Source organism: Populus alba, chromosome 1 (genome assembly GCF_005239225.2).
Source record: "Populus alba chromosome 1, ASM523922v2, whole genome shotgun sequence".
Taxonomy (NCBI): domain Eukaryota; kingdom Viridiplantae; phylum Streptophyta; class Magnoliopsida; order Malpighiales; family Salicaceae; genus Populus; species Populus alba.
In genome coordinates this window covers 40,058,000-40,075,852 of record NC_133284.1, presented here as the reverse complement: position 1 = coordinate 40,075,852, position 17,853 = coordinate 40,058,000, and the positions used below count along the sequence as shown (strand labels likewise).

General features: G+C 29.2%; 1 protein-coding gene across 2 annotated transcripts; it reads left to right on the top strand.

The window, feature by feature from the left end:
* The first annotated feature begins 10,199 nt into the window (after positions 1–10,199).
* Positions 10,200–13,455, top strand: LOC118056839 (uncharacterized). 2 transcript variants are annotated; one of them, XM_035069218.2, is made up of 4 exons: positions 10,208–10,657; positions 10,818–10,949; positions 12,051–12,295; positions 13,304–13,455. In XM_035069218.2, exons 1-3 carry the CDS (start codon positions 10,370–10,372, stop codon positions 12,186–12,188), a joined length of 558 nt encoding a protein of 185 aa, XP_034925109.1. In that variant the 5' UTR covers positions 10,208–10,369; the 3' UTR covers positions 12,189–12,295; positions 13,304–13,455. The 2 variants fall into 2 exon arrangements, with proteins under 2 accessions (XP_073266718.1, XP_034925109.1); XM_073410617.1 differs by lacking the exons at positions 12,051–12,295; positions 13,304–13,455 and adding an exon at positions 11,741–12,037 and having other exon boundaries at positions 10,200–10,657.
* Positions 13,456–17,853: the final 4,398 nt, after the last annotated feature.

The following is a 17,853-nucleotide window of genomic DNA, read 5'->3' as shown; positions in this document are numbered from 1 at the left end:
TTTTTTTTATTTCTTTGTTTTTTTCTTAATTTTTTCCTTGTGCTTTTTTATTGGTTGCTCGGGTTGCATTTGGGCTGGATAAGTTTATTGGGTTATGTCATGGAAAATCCAACTTATTAATTTTGAACTCGGACTAGGCAATGAGTTGCATCGGGAGGTTTTTTATTCTTTTGATTTTGTCATTTTTTTTTCAATTTCATTCCCATATTTTTTTTTTCCAATCATTTGGGTTGTCTTTGGACTAGCCAAGTTGATTGAGTTACGACAGGGAAAATCCCACATGTTTAGATTTTAAACCCAGAATAGGTAAGGAGTCACGCTATAAGTTTTTTTTTTTTCCTTTCAATTTCATTATTTTTTCCTCAATTTCATCCTTAAAATGTTTTTACCAGTCTTCTGGGTTGCCTTTGGACTAAGCAAGTCGATTGGATCACATCAGAACAAATCTCACACGTTTAATTTTAAATCCGTGTTAGGTAAGGAGTCAAGTCGAAAGGTTTTTTCTTTTAATTTCATTATTTTTTCTTAATTTTTTCTCATACAAAACCAAAGAGAGGTGTAATTTAGCAGCACACGAAACTTAGAACGTAAACAAGAAGATCAAAACATTTCTTCTTTTCCTGCTGCCGATTTGGCATTTCATGCTTATCCGAAGATCTTCCTTCTGCTTGCTTTATGCTTTTAAAGAGAATCCTTTCTGCTTTGTCCATTTTATTTGATAAAACTCACTCCACTTAGGCCGCATCATTGCTTTATTTATTACGTACCAGTGCGTAGGTGTACTTTTGTGCCCTTCCTTTTTAGATTCGGATTTCATATGAGAATTAGAGTCTATTGATTAGGGATTGGTGGTATAACTTCCTTCTGTCGCATCTACTCTCACTTCGTCAATGGAAACTCGTAGGCGTAGGCTTACTTCGCTCACTCATATCTAGGTTGGCTTAGAATCAATGCTTTGACCGCTAATGCCTAATCCAATACCTCTTGCTGATTCCCAGACTTGGTTCACACTTGAAAGCTAGAGTTAGTCTTTTTCCCCACTTTTTTTAATGGTCATCGGGTTGCTTTTGGATCATTCAAGTTGATTGAGTCACGCCAAGGTGACTCTCACACCATTTAATTTTAAACTTAGAGTAGACAAAAAGTGAGATCGTAAGGTTTTGAAATTTTGTGTTTAATAATTATACCAAAAAGTTACTTACAATCTGAATTTTTTTTAAGTTTAAATTTATTTTGAACTGAGTTGCAATGATGCGTGGTTTTGTGAACTAGAATATATCAAAATGCATGTTGTCTACTTATGATCGCCTCCTTACATTGTGTAAGTCATGAGTTTCACAATGTTTGTTTTTGCGATGGCACCACACTTTTGAAACAAATTGAATTTATTTTTGCTTTAAATTAATTTTTTTGGATCGTTTTGATGTGTTGATGTCAAAAATAAATTTTTAAAAAATAAAAAAAATATTTTGATGCATTTTCAAATGAAAAGCATTTTAAAAATAAACTTCTACCACAATAACAAACAATATCTTTGACTGATATTTTTTGTTCTTGTTTTTAAAGCTATAGGCATAACAGTTTTTATATTTGTATATATATAGAAGTTTACTAGATAGTTGTTCCTCACTTTGTCACAGGCTGGGCCGATTTTCTTTCAACATAAAAAAAATAATGTTCAAGTGTTGCTAGTGTATTTTAAAGAACAAAAAAAATTCATGACTTTACATCATAGAAAAAGAATTGAAAAAAAATAATTATTGCCAATCCTCAAGAATCAAAATATAAAAGGATGAAATTAGGGGGAAAATCAATGAAAAAAAATCTAAAGAAAAAAGCATTAGCAAAACCTGGTGAGGTTAAGGAAAAAAATGAAGTTTAATTTTAAAAAGAATTGAATTTGGAAGGTCAAAATAAAAAAAAAATAATAAAAAAAAGTGACTTAAAAAAAACTTAGGTCACCTGGACAAACCTCCTACCTAAATCATGAGATAGAGATAAGCTGATTGAAAAGAAAACCAAGGAAAATAACGATGTTCATTTTTCAAAACTAACAACTACGAATGATGTAATCAAGAAAGAAAACGACGTTAACTCATGTTAATTTTTCAAACTTATGCCTCTAGCTAATGACTAAACTAATAGCATCGCATCTGGAAAGCTACTATTTTAAAACTTGGCTAGACTCGATGGGTTGACCCGTGACCTAAGCACTCGTGACTTGGACCAGGCCAAGTTTTAAAAGAAATCAGGGGAGAATTGATCCAGTGTAAGATGGTAAAAAACCCGGGTTTACCTACATTTCAGTTAACCTGGGGAAACTCCAGCCAAAACCCGTTGATTTTTTTTTTCCATAATGGTATTGTTTTGAATTTTTTATAAAAACAAAAAGATTTAATTGAGTCGGGTTAACCCGGGTCAACTCACTCAACCCATGACCCTATAGTCATCCAGGATTAACACTCAAGTAAGGCCTAGATATATTGAGAAAAATTATGGAGATCAAATTCCAATAAATCAAATGTTGAATGATGAAAAAAAATAAAATTTAAGGATTAATGAAGTAATTAAGAGAATAAGAACCTTATTTGAAAAAAAATAATTAAGAGTATAAACTAAAATTTTGAATTGAAGGGAAAAATTGAAAGAAAAAAAGATCAAATTAACAAAAGAATCCAAAATAAAAAAAATATAAAAAATCAAGAGAATGAGAAACAAATTTTAAAAAAAAAATCAAGATTTTGGATCTAAGGATGAAATTGAAAATAAATTAAAATTTGATAAAAAAGCTAAGAATCAAAATTCAAAATTGAAACATTGAGGGTCAAACCTTAAATATCATCCAATATTGAATTAAAGGGAAAGTTGAAAAGAAAAGTCAAATTCACAAAATAATCCAAAACAAAAATTAAAATCAAAAGACTGGAGACCAAATATGAAAAAAATTAAAAATAAGATCATGAATCCAAGAACAAAATTGAAAAAAAAATTAAAATTTTATTAAAAAACAAAAATCTAAATTAGAAATCAAAGATTTAATTTAAAGAAACTTAATTTTTAAGGGTATTTTAGATATATTATTGTGCAAATCAAAGATCAAAAGACTTTTTTATTTTTATTCAATCTTATAATAGCAAATATGTCCTGTGAAAAATATTATATTACTTCTGAAAACATGCTATAAAACTTAAATTATTAAGGATAAAACAATAATTTTACTGTAGAAATGCACTGTAAAACATAAATATACATACAGGGAAACATTAATTCTTTTAGCTTTTATTACAAGAGAGATCGGTAGTTCAACAAACCCGGTAGTTTGGTGGTGCAGTGAAGACTATATTTTAATCTTTTAAAATGTTATAGTTTCGATCTCCCAACTTTTTGTTAAGGAAATTCAATTTTTGAGGGTATTTTAGATATATCACTGTATAAATCGAAGATCAAAAGACTGCAAAATACTATTACTCACAGGTCCATTAACTACTAATGAAACGCGTGTTTGAGTTATCTATCTTGGACAAAAGACGTCAGTGGCAGTATGGTAGTTAAGATGGATGACGAGGGTATTATGCACGGTGATGCAGAAATGATGATCAAAGGTATAATGGAGCGTTTGGAAAGCAAAACGGGATTTGAGGGCAAAGGTCGTATTCATTGCGAGGTGTCTTCACGTATCAAACAGTCTTTTGTCATGCATGCAGAGCCAAGATATTTCTGAAAAACTGGGAAAGCTTCTCTTCCTTTCTTTACTGTTTCAGTCCCTCTAGTTTTTTAAATTGTAATTTTAAATTAAAAGTTCATTTTATTTATTTTTTAATCAACAAATTTGATAGAAAAAAAAATTGCTAAAAAAACAATGGAGATAAGAGAAAATTATCAGTTAACCATGTTTCAACAACTAAAATGATAGATTTTTAGGAATAGGTATATCGGTTTGGTAAGCCAACATGTCTAACTTTTTTTATTTAATTGAAATTTAATTTTTTTGAAAATTAATTAATTTAAAATATATTGATTTATTAAATTAAAAGTAATTATAGCGCTTAGGTGGGTTGAATTGGATTGTGGTTTCATAATTTGTTTTGATTTACTTTTTATGAGATTATTTTAGTTTCATAACTCGAATTACAAGTTTGACAGGTTAACTCGAGTTGACTTGGATCATTTTTTATCCTTTATTTAATTGAACTTATTTTCAATTTTATCATGGTTTTATGACCAAGATCGCGAGTTTAGCAGGATAACCCGAGTTTATGCCGGTCTTTTTTATACTTTTTAAATTGATTTTTTTTCATCCTTCAACATGGGATCGATTGAGAATTATGCATTATAATTTTATTTTTATTTCCTTTCTTGGGGTTATCATCCTTCAACTCGATTCATCAATTTGACAAGTTAAATTGGAATGACTTGAGTCGATCCAATATGTTTTTGTCTCAATATTTTTTTTTAAAAAAAAAATATATTGTCTTGATCTTTTTACTCAAAATAATTCTGTCATTCGTCTAGGTTTTTTCTAGAACTGCTAAGATGATCAGGTCAACCATCACATGGTTAGATTTTTTTTATACTAGAAAACACATTGACAATGCTTAAACATTTATTGTGTTAACTTTTTTTTTCTCCAATCCCGCAATGTAACACATGCTAATGATCTAGTTCTTACATAAATAGTTGAGATGATGATATTTTTTGAAATATAAAAAAAGGATAAATGAACTTTTTATCCTTCTACCAAACCTAAAAAACAAACTACAGATATAAGTATTGTTTGGAATAATAACACTTAAATGACCTTTTTTTTCTTTCTTTTTTTACCTTTCCTACCTTTTACCTTTTCATTTCCCTCTCTTACACCAAAACCACCATATCACCAAACCACACCTCCATAGCAACCCAAATCACCACTAAACACCTTGTCATCGCCATTTAACAACTCTGGCAGTGTTTTTTATGTTGGCCCAACAATCTCTCCATTGTAAAAACTAACACTCAAAATAACAAAATTGACAACCTCCCTTCAAAGTTTTAATCCACTTCCATTTCCTAATAGTGATTGTCATTACCTTCATCACTAAGGTTAAACAATTTCAAGCTCCATTTCAATAATCATTAGTTTTCCTAACTTTATTAGATGTGCCTTCTGCTTGTCTAACAATTGCTACACTTTTTAATATGTGTCACCACTATTTTTATGTGGTTTTTAGTGCAACTTTTGACGTAGCTTTGATCTTTCTTCCTTCCACTTTCATGTTCAACTTTTGATTTTTAGTAAATTTTATTTAGTTTTCATTTTTATTTGATATTCTAATAAATTAAATAATATATATGAACGATAAAATCTTTGGAAGTCAGAGACCACTAAGTTTTTGAGGTAAAATAAAATGGGTGTATAAAGCATCATTACGAGGACGAGAAGATGGGTGATGTTGCTCAATGGATTTAAAATAGGAGAGAGCAATTTTATCTTGATTTTGGCTATCAATCATATTGTGTTTTGTTATATTTTGTGTTGATTTTGAGGTCCTTGTGAGGCTTCGACTCTCTAACATGTTTGGTTCTAGATGTGTTTTGGTGTCATTTCTAAATTTAAATGTTTTTTTTTTCATTCTCATGTATGTTTAATATTGTATTCATGTTCTTTTTTGTTTATTTAATGCATTCATTTTGTAATAACTCAAATGCGACCCCAATTTTTATGCAAATGTCAATAAAAGAGATCCAACAAAACACAAAAAATTCTTTATAAAAATTCATCATTTCCCAAAATTTATTAATTATATTATTTTTTTTCATTATTTTAATCTACTTTATATATTTCACATGTTTTTGGCAAGCATGAAAAAAAAACAGAGAGAGATGAAAAGAAAAATCAAGCAAAGAAAAAATGAGTGTGAATGGAGTGAAAGATTCAAGAGAATAATGCTAAACTCAAATGAGGTAGGGAAAGAAACACACGCCACAAAAGAATGATAGACACAAAAAAAAAAAGTAATAAAGAGAAACCCACATAAAAAAGAAACAAAGATAATATGTATCTAAAAAGGAATGGCCATAATTCATTTCTCTCTCCCTCTTTCCTTTTATTTTCCTCCTTCACTAACCTGCTAGAATGTAATGGGTTTATTCTAGCTGAAATCATTTTTTTGTTCTTATTTTCCCTCTCTTTCTCTTTCTCTTTTAGCTTGAGTTTCTCTCATTCTCTTTCACTAAAAATTGCTATGGTGATAATGACTTTAACCTTTTTTTCCAACCCAATAGTAACAATTGATTCTAGAAACAATGCTAACCATTATAAAAAATCAAATAAGTAAAGGACAATGTCAATAAACGAGAAGCAATTTTAGCCATCCCCTTTTATGCTTTTGATATGCTCTATTGGTTGTGGTTATCCTTACAACCTTCATTAATGACAAACATAGATCCCAAGGTTTATTTTAAACCTAGCCATGTGCTGAGAAAACGTTGAAAAAAATCTCATTATTGGTAATAAATGGTCAAATTATTGTAGTCATGCACCAACAATGATCCAATAACTTTTAAATGAATTTTTAAAGGTATTTTCATCCTTCTTTTCCTTCTTTTATTATTATTTTTATTTTTTTATTTTAAATTATTCTTAATATTTAAATTTAGTTTTTAGTTGATGTGAAATGTTAGGTCATGCTAATGTGTGATACCACCAGGCATGATGTTATTGAGGATAGTTTATGGTGAAATAATAAATATGCTCAATGTTTCATGATGAAACTAGGAATATGAGATTATGAGTTCTTATTGATTGAGTTATTGGAAGTATAATGGTTAGAGATTAGAACCTATCAGTTTTGGAAAAGAAAATTAGGAAATAAATAAAAAAGAGATTTTGAACTAAAAAAAGATAGGAGAAGGAAAAGACCACAACTTGAGATGATAAAAATGGGTATTTTTACCATTAAAAAGAGGAGAAACAAGAAAGAAAGAATTAGAAGAAACCATACGTTATAGTGGAATGCTTCTTCAAATGATTCCAAGTAAGAGAGTTTTTAATGACGTATTTTAATATGAACATGGTTTATTTTATATTGATTATGTACTAAATCTTATTATCTGAGGGCTTTGATATAGTCTAGTTTTGATTGCACACTTTAAATTTTAAGTTATTTTATTTTTATTTAATTATATTTCGAGTGCTTATCCTTAATCTTGTTGCTTACAATTTTTTGGCAAATTATTGTATGATCTAATAAATCATAATGAGATCGAGAGGTAATTTATTATTAGAAGCTTTTAGGACAAAACACCATTAGTTGAGCAAAAAATAAAGATATTTTATTGTAATTAGTGTGGTTTTATATTAAAACAAATTCAAAGAACTTAATGAATCTTCAAATAATTATATTTACACAAATACATATTGAATTATTAGGTGAAGATGTTTTTAATGTTGTTTGAGAGAAAGCATTAAATAATTAAAAGATGTTTTAATCATCAACATGAAGATTTGAGATTTTATAACAAGAAATAATAAATTGTGTGGAACTAACTAGGTGAAATCAAAAGCTCTAGATATATTTTTTATGATCTTTATAATCATAAGTTTTATTTTTTGTTCTTTTAATTTACTTTTATCAAACACTATAGTTTAATTTAGATGGTCAACTCTATAAAATCTCAGTTCTATTTCTAAATTGTAACTATTTTGATAAATCTCAATATTCAATAGCATAATTAGTCCTCGTGGATTTGACACTATTTTCTTTAGAAAAAATTTACTACTTGTAACGATTTTGTTCGCTTATAAAGATTTATCACATTTGTTAGTGATGAAACTAAACAACATCAATTTCACAAAGAGGTTCGTTGCACACTTTCTACAATAATAAGTGAATTTGACGATGTATTTCCTTATTGATTGGTTGTTATAATGAATAAAACTAATTATTTAATCCTTGTAGTTTTATAAACTACATATTTAATTTCTATATTTTTAAATTTATTTATAATTTAATCATGTTATCAATTTAAGGTTTTTTTCAAAAAAAAAATTCGTAAATATAGAGTAAATGTAATTAGGTTCAACAACGAAATTTGATAACAATGAATTATATTTGTTAAAAAAAAAATGTAAAATTAGGAATGTTAGCATAAGAGACTATTTGCAAAGACTGGTTAATCAATTTTGGCAAATTGATTAATAAAAGTTATGATTATATTATGAAATAATCAAAAACAAATTTGAGGTTTTTACTATTCATGTAGTCATATATCATGTAACTTTTCACACTTCAATGTCATTATTTATGGCCATTTTTGTCCTTTTATGTCCTTTAATATTTTTGTTTACATTTTGATCATTTTTTTTTATTTCTTTTCAATTTCATCATGGTAAGTCAAGCTATCATGATTTAATACATTGAGATTTATTTTAATTAGCATGTTCTAATATACTTGATGTGGAATTGAATATTCTAGCATTAAATTAAAGGCTAATTTTATAAAATTGAATTTTATGTTATTCTTAAAGTAAAAGATTGCAAGAATGAGAACCAAGATTATCTTTTTTTTTTAAAAAAAAATAGAGCCTTTTTTTTCATTTAGACTATTCAAAATGCTCAAAAGATTTAATTTGGTCCTTCAAGTTTTATCATTTACATATTTGGCCCTATTCTTTTTAATTTTTATATTTTAGTCATGAAACTTTAGTTGTTTTGCATTTCAATTTTTGATTGTTGTTAAAGAGAGAAATTTGCTAGAAAAGAAAAAAGAGAGAAAACTCTTAAATGACTAAATTCTTGTGTCTATGGATTCATCTTTAAGATGAGAACTTAATAGTGGTGGTTTTTACCTTTAATGATGTCTAGAAAAATAGTTCAAGGCTCAATAAAGTTTTTAATTTTATTTGATTTATTCCAATTAAAATGTGTTTTGTGATTAGAAACTAGGTTTTAAAGGTTTATATGACATACTATTTTTTTTTTTGTTTTTTTGGATCAGCAATGTTGAAATTCTAGTTTTGAGGATCCAAAAGCTTGAAGAATATCTTTTCCATCATCATAGTCACCTCTAAAAACCATAAAATATTATAGATAAATGATGAGTCAACCTTTTCATTTAAAAAAAATATGTACAAACAACATGAAAATCAAATAGGCATATGAGCATGGCCTTCTAAGCCCAAAAGCATTTGGACTTTTTAGTTTAGATAAGACATGTAAGTCTATCCTTCCAATCTAGGTACCCCACCTTTTTTTTTTTTTTTTTTAAGAAAAAATAGCCATTGTTTTTTTTATTAATATGTTATAGTTTTAAAATAAATTAGTTTTTTATAATAATATTAAAATTATTTTGTCAAAATAATTATTTTTGAACCAAATATGGATTTTGTTTATTTGCTATGTGAATAAAGTATTTATATGTTGTTTTTATGATGTTTCTTTTTATATATATAATTCTCTCAACTTAATATTTTTATATTTTTTTAATACATTCATGATTTTATCTATTTATGATTAGTTTTCTTTTATTAAAATTTACTTTTAAGATTATGATAAGTTTGTATTTAAAAAATAATTTTTCTGATAAAAAAGATATGTTTTTTTCTCAAAAATAAAATAAAAAGAAACACATGAATAAAAAAAGATGTTTTTGATTAAAGAGAAATTTTTCTTTCTTATTTCGAATTATTTGAATATTTATTTTGATGTCCTTAAGTTTTTATTCAATAAACCGCATTGTTAATAAAAAAAATATAAAAGATATGTATTTTTGTGAAAAAAAAAATATTTAAATGAATAATAAAAAATAATTTGGATTAAAAAAATAACTTTTATTTCATAAAAGGTCCATATTAATTATTATATAATTAAATAAAAGAATTCAAAGGTGTCCCTTGTTACGCATCAAATATTTGCATGTGTATTTTTTACAACTTGAAAGGAAAATCAACTTAATATTTCATCTCTTTTAACCATTCTTTTTACGATTTTTTTTCAGTTAATTTATTTTATTTAGATATTGTTTTTTAAAATTTTCAATAAAAAGATTTTATGATACTTAAGAAACAAATTCCAATGCTGATAATACCTTATTCTTTTATATTAAAAATTAACTTAAAATGCAGCTAGCACGGGTACCCTACCTGGTTACCTCTCAAATATCAGAAACAAGTTAATTACCGTAAACAAACGTAGCCTTAGTTTCGTTTTCAATTCAATATGAGAACGACACCGTTGGCTCCCGAACCCCTCCTTTAAGTAACGCTCTGAAGCCTCAACTCCCAGCGAGGAGTCCTCACGTATCATCCTCAGGTCTGCTGAATTACATCTTTTACCCAAAAAAACCGGCGATTCTTGAATTACAAAGCCGAGATTTTGGAGTGAGAAAAATGGAGGGAGTGGGATCTCGGTTGGGCCGGTCTTCGTCTCGGTACGGCCCATCAGCGACGGCCACTGTTCTTAATGGTCCCGTCAGGAAGTGGAAGAGGAAATGGGTCCACGTGTCCCCTTCTCCCACCCTCAATTACCGCAACAACAGCCACTCCAACGGCAACAGCAACAACAACAACGGCTCTCGCCTCCTCCTCTGTCGGTGGACTCCACTACCCCCCTCTGCTGCCGCCGCCGCCACCTCCCCCTCCGAGGATCCACCTAAACGCAAATTCCGTTACACCCCAGTAAGTAAAACACAACCTGGCATGAATTTTTGTTAGTGAATTTTGTTTCTTGTTTTTCACTTGCTTGCTATTTTGGTTCTGCTAATTACTTTGTAGAAGATATGGAATTAAGTTAGAAAACTGTTATTTTATTTTTATTTAGTATTTTCTTATGTTGTAGATTGCTGTACTGGAGGAACGTAGCAAGGTAGAAAAGAAGGTTGAACAAGAAGTTGAGAAGCAGTTGGTAGGGTGGCTAACTTCTAAGGATGATAGACAAAATATTGGAGATGGTTTCAAGAGTGAAACTCAGGTCTCACCCTCTTACAACACTTTTTACCGCGAATTATATAGCTCTTTTTTTTAATGATTACTTTTCGTGTACCCCTTTATTCCCCACATTTTGATGCTAAGAGTTCTTAGTAGTTTTAAATAAGAGATGCTTTGCTCTTGCTATTTTGTGGAGAAGTTGAGGGAAGTGAGTTGAGACGATATCATCCTGCTTGACCCCGTTTTTCTTGGAATTTTTTGAGGCAGACAGATCACCTCATCTGAATGCCTTAAGCTTGTGAAAGTAAAATGGTTTTAGGATTCTGTCTATGCAAGTAGAAGATCAAAAGGCAATCTCATACCCCTTTTTTATTTTCTTTTTTTGAGGACTTGAGATGTTAGTTCAAAATTTTATCATGATATGAGAATTCCACTCTCCAAATGAACTACTTGAAGAAATTTCAGATGCCTGTTAAAAGTCTTATGGTCATGCATTCAGGGTTTGGCATCCGTAGCGTGACATCTGTTCTTTCAAAAAGAGTTCTGATTCATGGCAGCGAAATGAATGATATTAGCTTTGGTGAAATGAGTAAACAGGTTTTTTCTACCATTTCTTTATTGGTCAGTAAGAATTGGTATGGCATCTGCAGTGTGACATCTCTTATTAAGAGTTACATAGGTTCTTTGGTTGGGCACAATAACTGGTGGCAACCTATTTGGTCGTGACTATCTAATTTTACATGAAACTCTTGCACTTATAACTGAACCTATAATTGTTTTATTTTATTTGCTCATGTATTTGGATATTCAAACCTTTGATTCTTTTTTCGTCAGGCAAATGGTCAACCTTTCCAAGACTTATTGAGGGAAAATTATTTTTAAAGTTTGACCATTATATTTGTTGCTAAACGCAACAGAATTCATGGTATAAAGTTGTCAAAAACTTGATCACCGCCTCAAATTTAGGTTGGCAAACTCTCAATGGGTTCCCAGAATGCATGTCTTCCAATGGCAATGAGAATGAATTTTCTTAGTTGTTTCCATTCTAGCAGATGGAAGTTTTGTTTTCATGGATGTCTAGGTTTCAATTTGTTGAATTATCTCTTTAATATTGGTATTAAGCAGGAATCTGTTTCCCCTGCAGGATTCAAACATGAAACATTTGGATTTGGATTTGGATTTGCGCTTAAAAGGCCTCAACAGTGATCTTGACTCTGTTGGCCAAAGCGAAGAGGATCAGGTGAAGAAAGCAAGCTCAGGTGGGTTTTGGACGAGTGACTGACCCAAGAAACTGAAGCCAATGAGTCATGTACTAGTATGAAAGTCTGAATTGGTTTCTCATTCTGATGCTTGTAGCATGTTAATACAACTCTTTTCTATTAGATTAAGGCTCCGTTTGTTTGCAGGAAAGTGAATTCCTTTTGGAAAGTGAATTCCGGGGAAAGTAGAATTTCCTGGAAAGTGAATTCCGGAAGTAGATGTTTGGTAGTGTTATGGAACAAAATGAACTGGAAAAACACTTTCCAGTGTTTGGTTATGTCATGGACAATGAGCTTAACTTAATATTTTATTTTTTTCAAGTTTATTAAAATAATGAGGAACAAATCTTACAAATTAAAAAGTTGAATGATAATGAAATTGAAAAAAAATATATAATTTCATAAATTATCTCAAATTAATAATCAAATAATAGGATCAAATCTAAAAAATTAAAAAAAAATGAAAAATGAAGAAATTAAATAATAATAATCAACATTTCATAAATTATTAAATTAAAATAAGTAACAATAAAAAGAATGAGGATCAAATTTGATAAATAAAAAATTTCAATAAAAAATGATAAGAAAAAAGCAAATAGCAATTATAAAAATAAGGACCAAAGTTAATATAAAAATAAAATTTTAAGAGATGAAATTGAAAATAAATATTCAAAACAAAAATATATAGTAATCAAAATTTGAGGATCAAATTTGATATAATCAGCAAATAATGACATTTCTAAATTTTTCACAACTTCCGGAAAGTGTTTTCCCCTCAAATTTTTCAGGAAAACACTTTCCTGAAAACCAAGCCAAATTTTCCTTTTACTGGAAAGTGTTTTCCATTGACCAACTTTCCTACTGGCAAACAAACACAAGAAAGTTTGGAAAGTGCTTTTCCGAAAACCACTTTCCGGAAAACAAACACAGCTAAAAGGAAAACACTTTCCTGAAAACCAAGTCAATTTTTTTTTTTTGACTAAAATTGACTGGAAAGTGTTTTCCGTTGACTAGAAAGTGTTTTCCGCTGACCGGAAATTGTTTTCCGTTGACCAACTTTCCTAATGACAAACAAACACAGGAAAGTTTGGAAAATGGTTTCCCGGAAACTACTTTCCGGGAAACAAACAAGGCTAAGTAACATTGCTTCACATTGTAATTAACCGTAGGCTTCTTGTCCAGTTTCTCGATGAAGCTTCTGCTATCTGTATATATTTTCAACCCTAATAGCTTCTTGTACCCTTGTAGAATGTTAATACAACTATCTCTCATCTGTTGTCTTGTTAAGAATTTCAAGATATAGAATTGCAAATCCTGCACTCCTGGCATCTGTTGTAAAATGCAACAGTGTAGATTGAGGCTGACCAGAAAAAAGAAAAACTGAATGGGGTGGTTAAAACAATGTTCCCCTGGATACAATGCATTGGGAACAATGTTTTTACTATCTTGCCCTAAAAAAAAAGCATAAAGGGTAAAATTGTTATTGCATAAGGACCATGTGAGCATTTTAGAATTCATTGAGGTTAAGACAGGCATTGTGATTTCTCTTTGCATAGTAAAATAATTTAAATTATAAGGTCTTTACGTAAGGGTTTTTTGTGATTTTATATATAATTGCACAATAAATTAATAGATTTACCTTTAACTAAATAACCTTTAATTGGTGATGACGGAAGTTTTTGTGGTTTTTATATATATATATATATATATATATATATTTATTTTTTTATTTTTTTGGAGTGCAATGAAGAGATCTAATTATTCTTAAAGTTCAAATTTTAATACTTTAGGTGTGAGGATATTTTTGTCATTATATTATTGATTTGTTTTTGTTATTACCGGGTTTGGTTAGGAGCAATTTGATATTTTAATAAATATAAAAATATTTATAAAAAAAAGATGGCATGTATCTTGTAGTTGCCAGTAACTTTACCGTTTATATGAACAACTTTCAAGATATACTAAAATCATATTTCAATGCTTTGCAACTTGACTTAATAAGAACCTGTCTTGGAGAAACAAAGTTATAAATGATCACTCTTACTCTACATCTATAAAGAGATGCGAACGAGTAGTATAAAATCATAACAAAGTTGATCAATCATTCAAAGAGTTTGTAAATTCAATAAAAAAAAAAAACTTCATATGAGAATCATTTAACCACACAAAATAATAAGGATGTCAATTTTTGTTTTATTAAAAAGTCTTCTTTTAAAAAGTTTCTACGGAAGAAAAAGAATCATAAGTATAATAAGACATATCTAATGAATATAGATAAATCTAATAAATATCAATAATAATTCAAAGAATCCAAATTTAAATAAAGGTTTAATATCTCTAAAAAGCCTAATAATAACTAAATGATAAATAAAACAATAGCTCAACTAATTTAAATAAGACTAAAGTTATTTTTTTTTCATAATTTGCTAGTATTATTGAAGCTCAACTTCAAGTGCATGGTTCTCTTTCATCTTAATGAATTAGAAGGCGTCCCATATATCATTAAAAAGGTATGGATGGCAACTTTCTAATGCAACTAGAATAGTATTACGATTCCTTATATAGATCCACATATGATAAAAAAAAATAGAAAAAAGTCAAAACTGGTAGATTTGAATCTTCTTATTCTAATTTTTTTGTAATATTTGAATGCTCACTTGCAAGCCCTTCTCGAGCATGAATTAAATTAATCAAGGCTTGTACTTTCCTATTTAATATCTTCTTGAAGTTTACCTTAGCTCATGTGTATTGAAAAAGTCTATCGAAAGTATTTTTGAATCTCTTAGCTCTAAGTCTTGTCATTGGACCAACTGGAACTTCTAACGGATCTTTTGGTGTTGCTTGGATAACATCAACTATTTTCAAACGACATGTGTGACTGATTCTGGTTGTCAAAAATATGGTTCTAGGTCAATATTTGATTTGTCTTGATTGTCCCTCCATGGATTGGTATCGTGTGCATGCATTTTGACCTCCGGTTTGGCACTAGCAACCACTTTTTTTTTTGCATTCTTTTCTCTCTCCTACTCGATTCTTTCCCCTTACCCTTTATTTTTTCAAATAAGCCCTTCAAGTTTTTCCTTCCTTTTGATTTAAACCATGTTCTTTTGACTACTATTTGTTTTATTTGGAATAATTTATGATATTGGAATTGTTTTTTAATTTCATCCTCGTTTTTTTTTTCATTTGTCAACTTTGGTGACCATTCTTTTAATTGTTATTTATCTAATTTGAAATAATTTTTAGAATTGATTTTTTTTACGATTTTATCTTCATTCTTTTGATTTTGATTTTTTTTTTTTTTTGCTTTGGAGGATTTTTTAAAATTTATATTTTTTCTTATGATTTTATTCTTTAACATTAAAATCATTTGGATTTAAACTTTTTGGTTAAGTCCATGTCTAGAATTTCACGAGTTGAAAGTTTGAGAGATTAAATCAGCTTTAAAAAATTCACTCGGGTTTGCTTGTTATTTTAATTATTTTTTGAAGCTAATACTTTTTTTCAATTTTATCCTTAATATTTATTTAATTAGATATTGAGCTTTATTTTTTTATCTGCTTTCTAAGTCCTTTTTATCCTTATTTTTGTCCTTTTTATCCTTCTTTTTTATTTAATTGAGTCATCTCGAGTTAATTTTTTTTAAAGAAATTTTATTCTTGAATTAAGTAGAATTAATTAATTGAATATAGGTATAATATGCTCACTTCATGATGTTTAAATAATAATTTAAATTAAATTATTTAATCCAAATAATTAAATAGAATTATTTAATTCATGACTATGTACTTTCAAATTTACAGGAGATATAATTTTATTATGAGAAAATTATCCTAGATGGTGTTTGGCTATGCTGGTGCGGCTGAGGTTTTAAAAAAAGCAATGAAACACATGTTTGTTTAACCACGAACCACAATTTATTTTTACGTGGGTCCCATTACAAATTGGGGTTCAATTGCAAAAAGTGAAAAGCAATTATCTTTAGCTTTTCATGCGTTTCTCTTTTCTCTTATCACCGACAATTTGCAATAACTTTCCCAACTGTTCTCACAGAGAACATTAACCCAATTTCCTAACGGTCACAACAAAAACCCAAAATTGTTCTGAAGGTTGTTGTAGATCAATGTTACCATTGATTTAAACACCTAGGTTCAACCTTCCCTATACAGTTCCTTCATGTGTTTCACCTTTCTCTCACCACCAAACTTTCACAGCAACCACGAATTACGGTCCTCAACCTCTATAAATTTTTCTGTTACGGTTGCAGATTAATGTTGCATTGATGAACTAAAAACCCCAATTTCCTTCCCCAAACTGTTCTCCTCTCTCTTCTCTTGTTACAACCCCGTTTCTATTTTGCCCTAAAACCACCAACGCCAGAGCAAGCTTCTTCCCCTCTGTCCATTCAAACACAAACCTTCACCTATCTGTCCCTCCATTGTTACAATTGCAGAAAAAAAAACCAAGAGATTCGTGCTGGGAAAGGTCCACAAGCGAGATACCAGTAAGTATTGTGTGTTATCCCTTGTCAATTTTGTTTAACATGTTTCTCAAAATCTAATTTCTATAATGGGTCTAATCTAATTTCTGTTTAACATGTTTTTGATTTTGCAGAACAAAGCTGCAGCACCGTAGGGGTTTGCAGAACAAAGAGAGAGACTGAGGTAAGTTCCTACCTTATCTTCTTCTTCATTTTTGTTTTTTTAGATGAAAAATTTCATGCCTATGCTGCAGCATGCTCGATTACTATTAATAACACTGCAATTGTTGAATTGATCTACAAATTTCATTGCTGTTGTTGCTTGTGTTTTATTTACTATGCCTTCGTCAAATTTTTTGAATTTATAGCAAATTTCATTGCTTCTTTTGCTTGTCTTCTGCTTTGCATGTGTTTTTAATTTTTTTCTACTTGAAAACTTGCATTTCTATAATGCTTCTGTGTACTGTGTTACCCATGTCAATTTTGTAGTAATTGAAGCTCAAAAGTGATGACTTTGTGCTCTAGTCAAATATTGAGATGATACTTAGACCCATAAACATATGCCTCAGCATATTAGCTGTTTTTCATTGCCTATTCTTTCAGTTACTCCACAGTGAGCTATTTGTTTATGTATTTTATGATTATGATTATGTTGTTGTTGTTGTTGTTGTTGTTATGTGCTTGTGTCCGAAAGCTAAAAAAGATTATTACTTATCCTGTATTATCTAACTATGTGTATAACAAGAGCTTGATTGTGTACTTGCAATCTGATACTGTTGATTATGATGGTAGAATTTAGGTGGTCAATAAATCCTCTCTTCACAATACTTAGTTTCCAATTACTTCTAGGTACTTTCCATGTCAATAGATTTTGTTCTGTTTGTTTTTTCCCTCTGTTTTTGTCTTCTAAACAGCATGATGTCAATGAAGTGTTGCTTGATAATTCAAATATTATATATCATGGCTGAAACTGAGTTTTCTAAACAGTTGAAAATTAATGGATTTCAATTAGTTTTCATTACAAATTAACGTGAACATTCTCATTCAAATACATGCATGGTTAATGTTTGTTGCTAACCACACAACTTTTGTAAATGTTGAACATTGAGTGTTTATTATTGTTTTAGTCCACGATTTATGTATGTGCCACAATTTAATTGATATCATTTATTGATTTCAAACCTTTGTTAAATGTGTTAAAAGATATC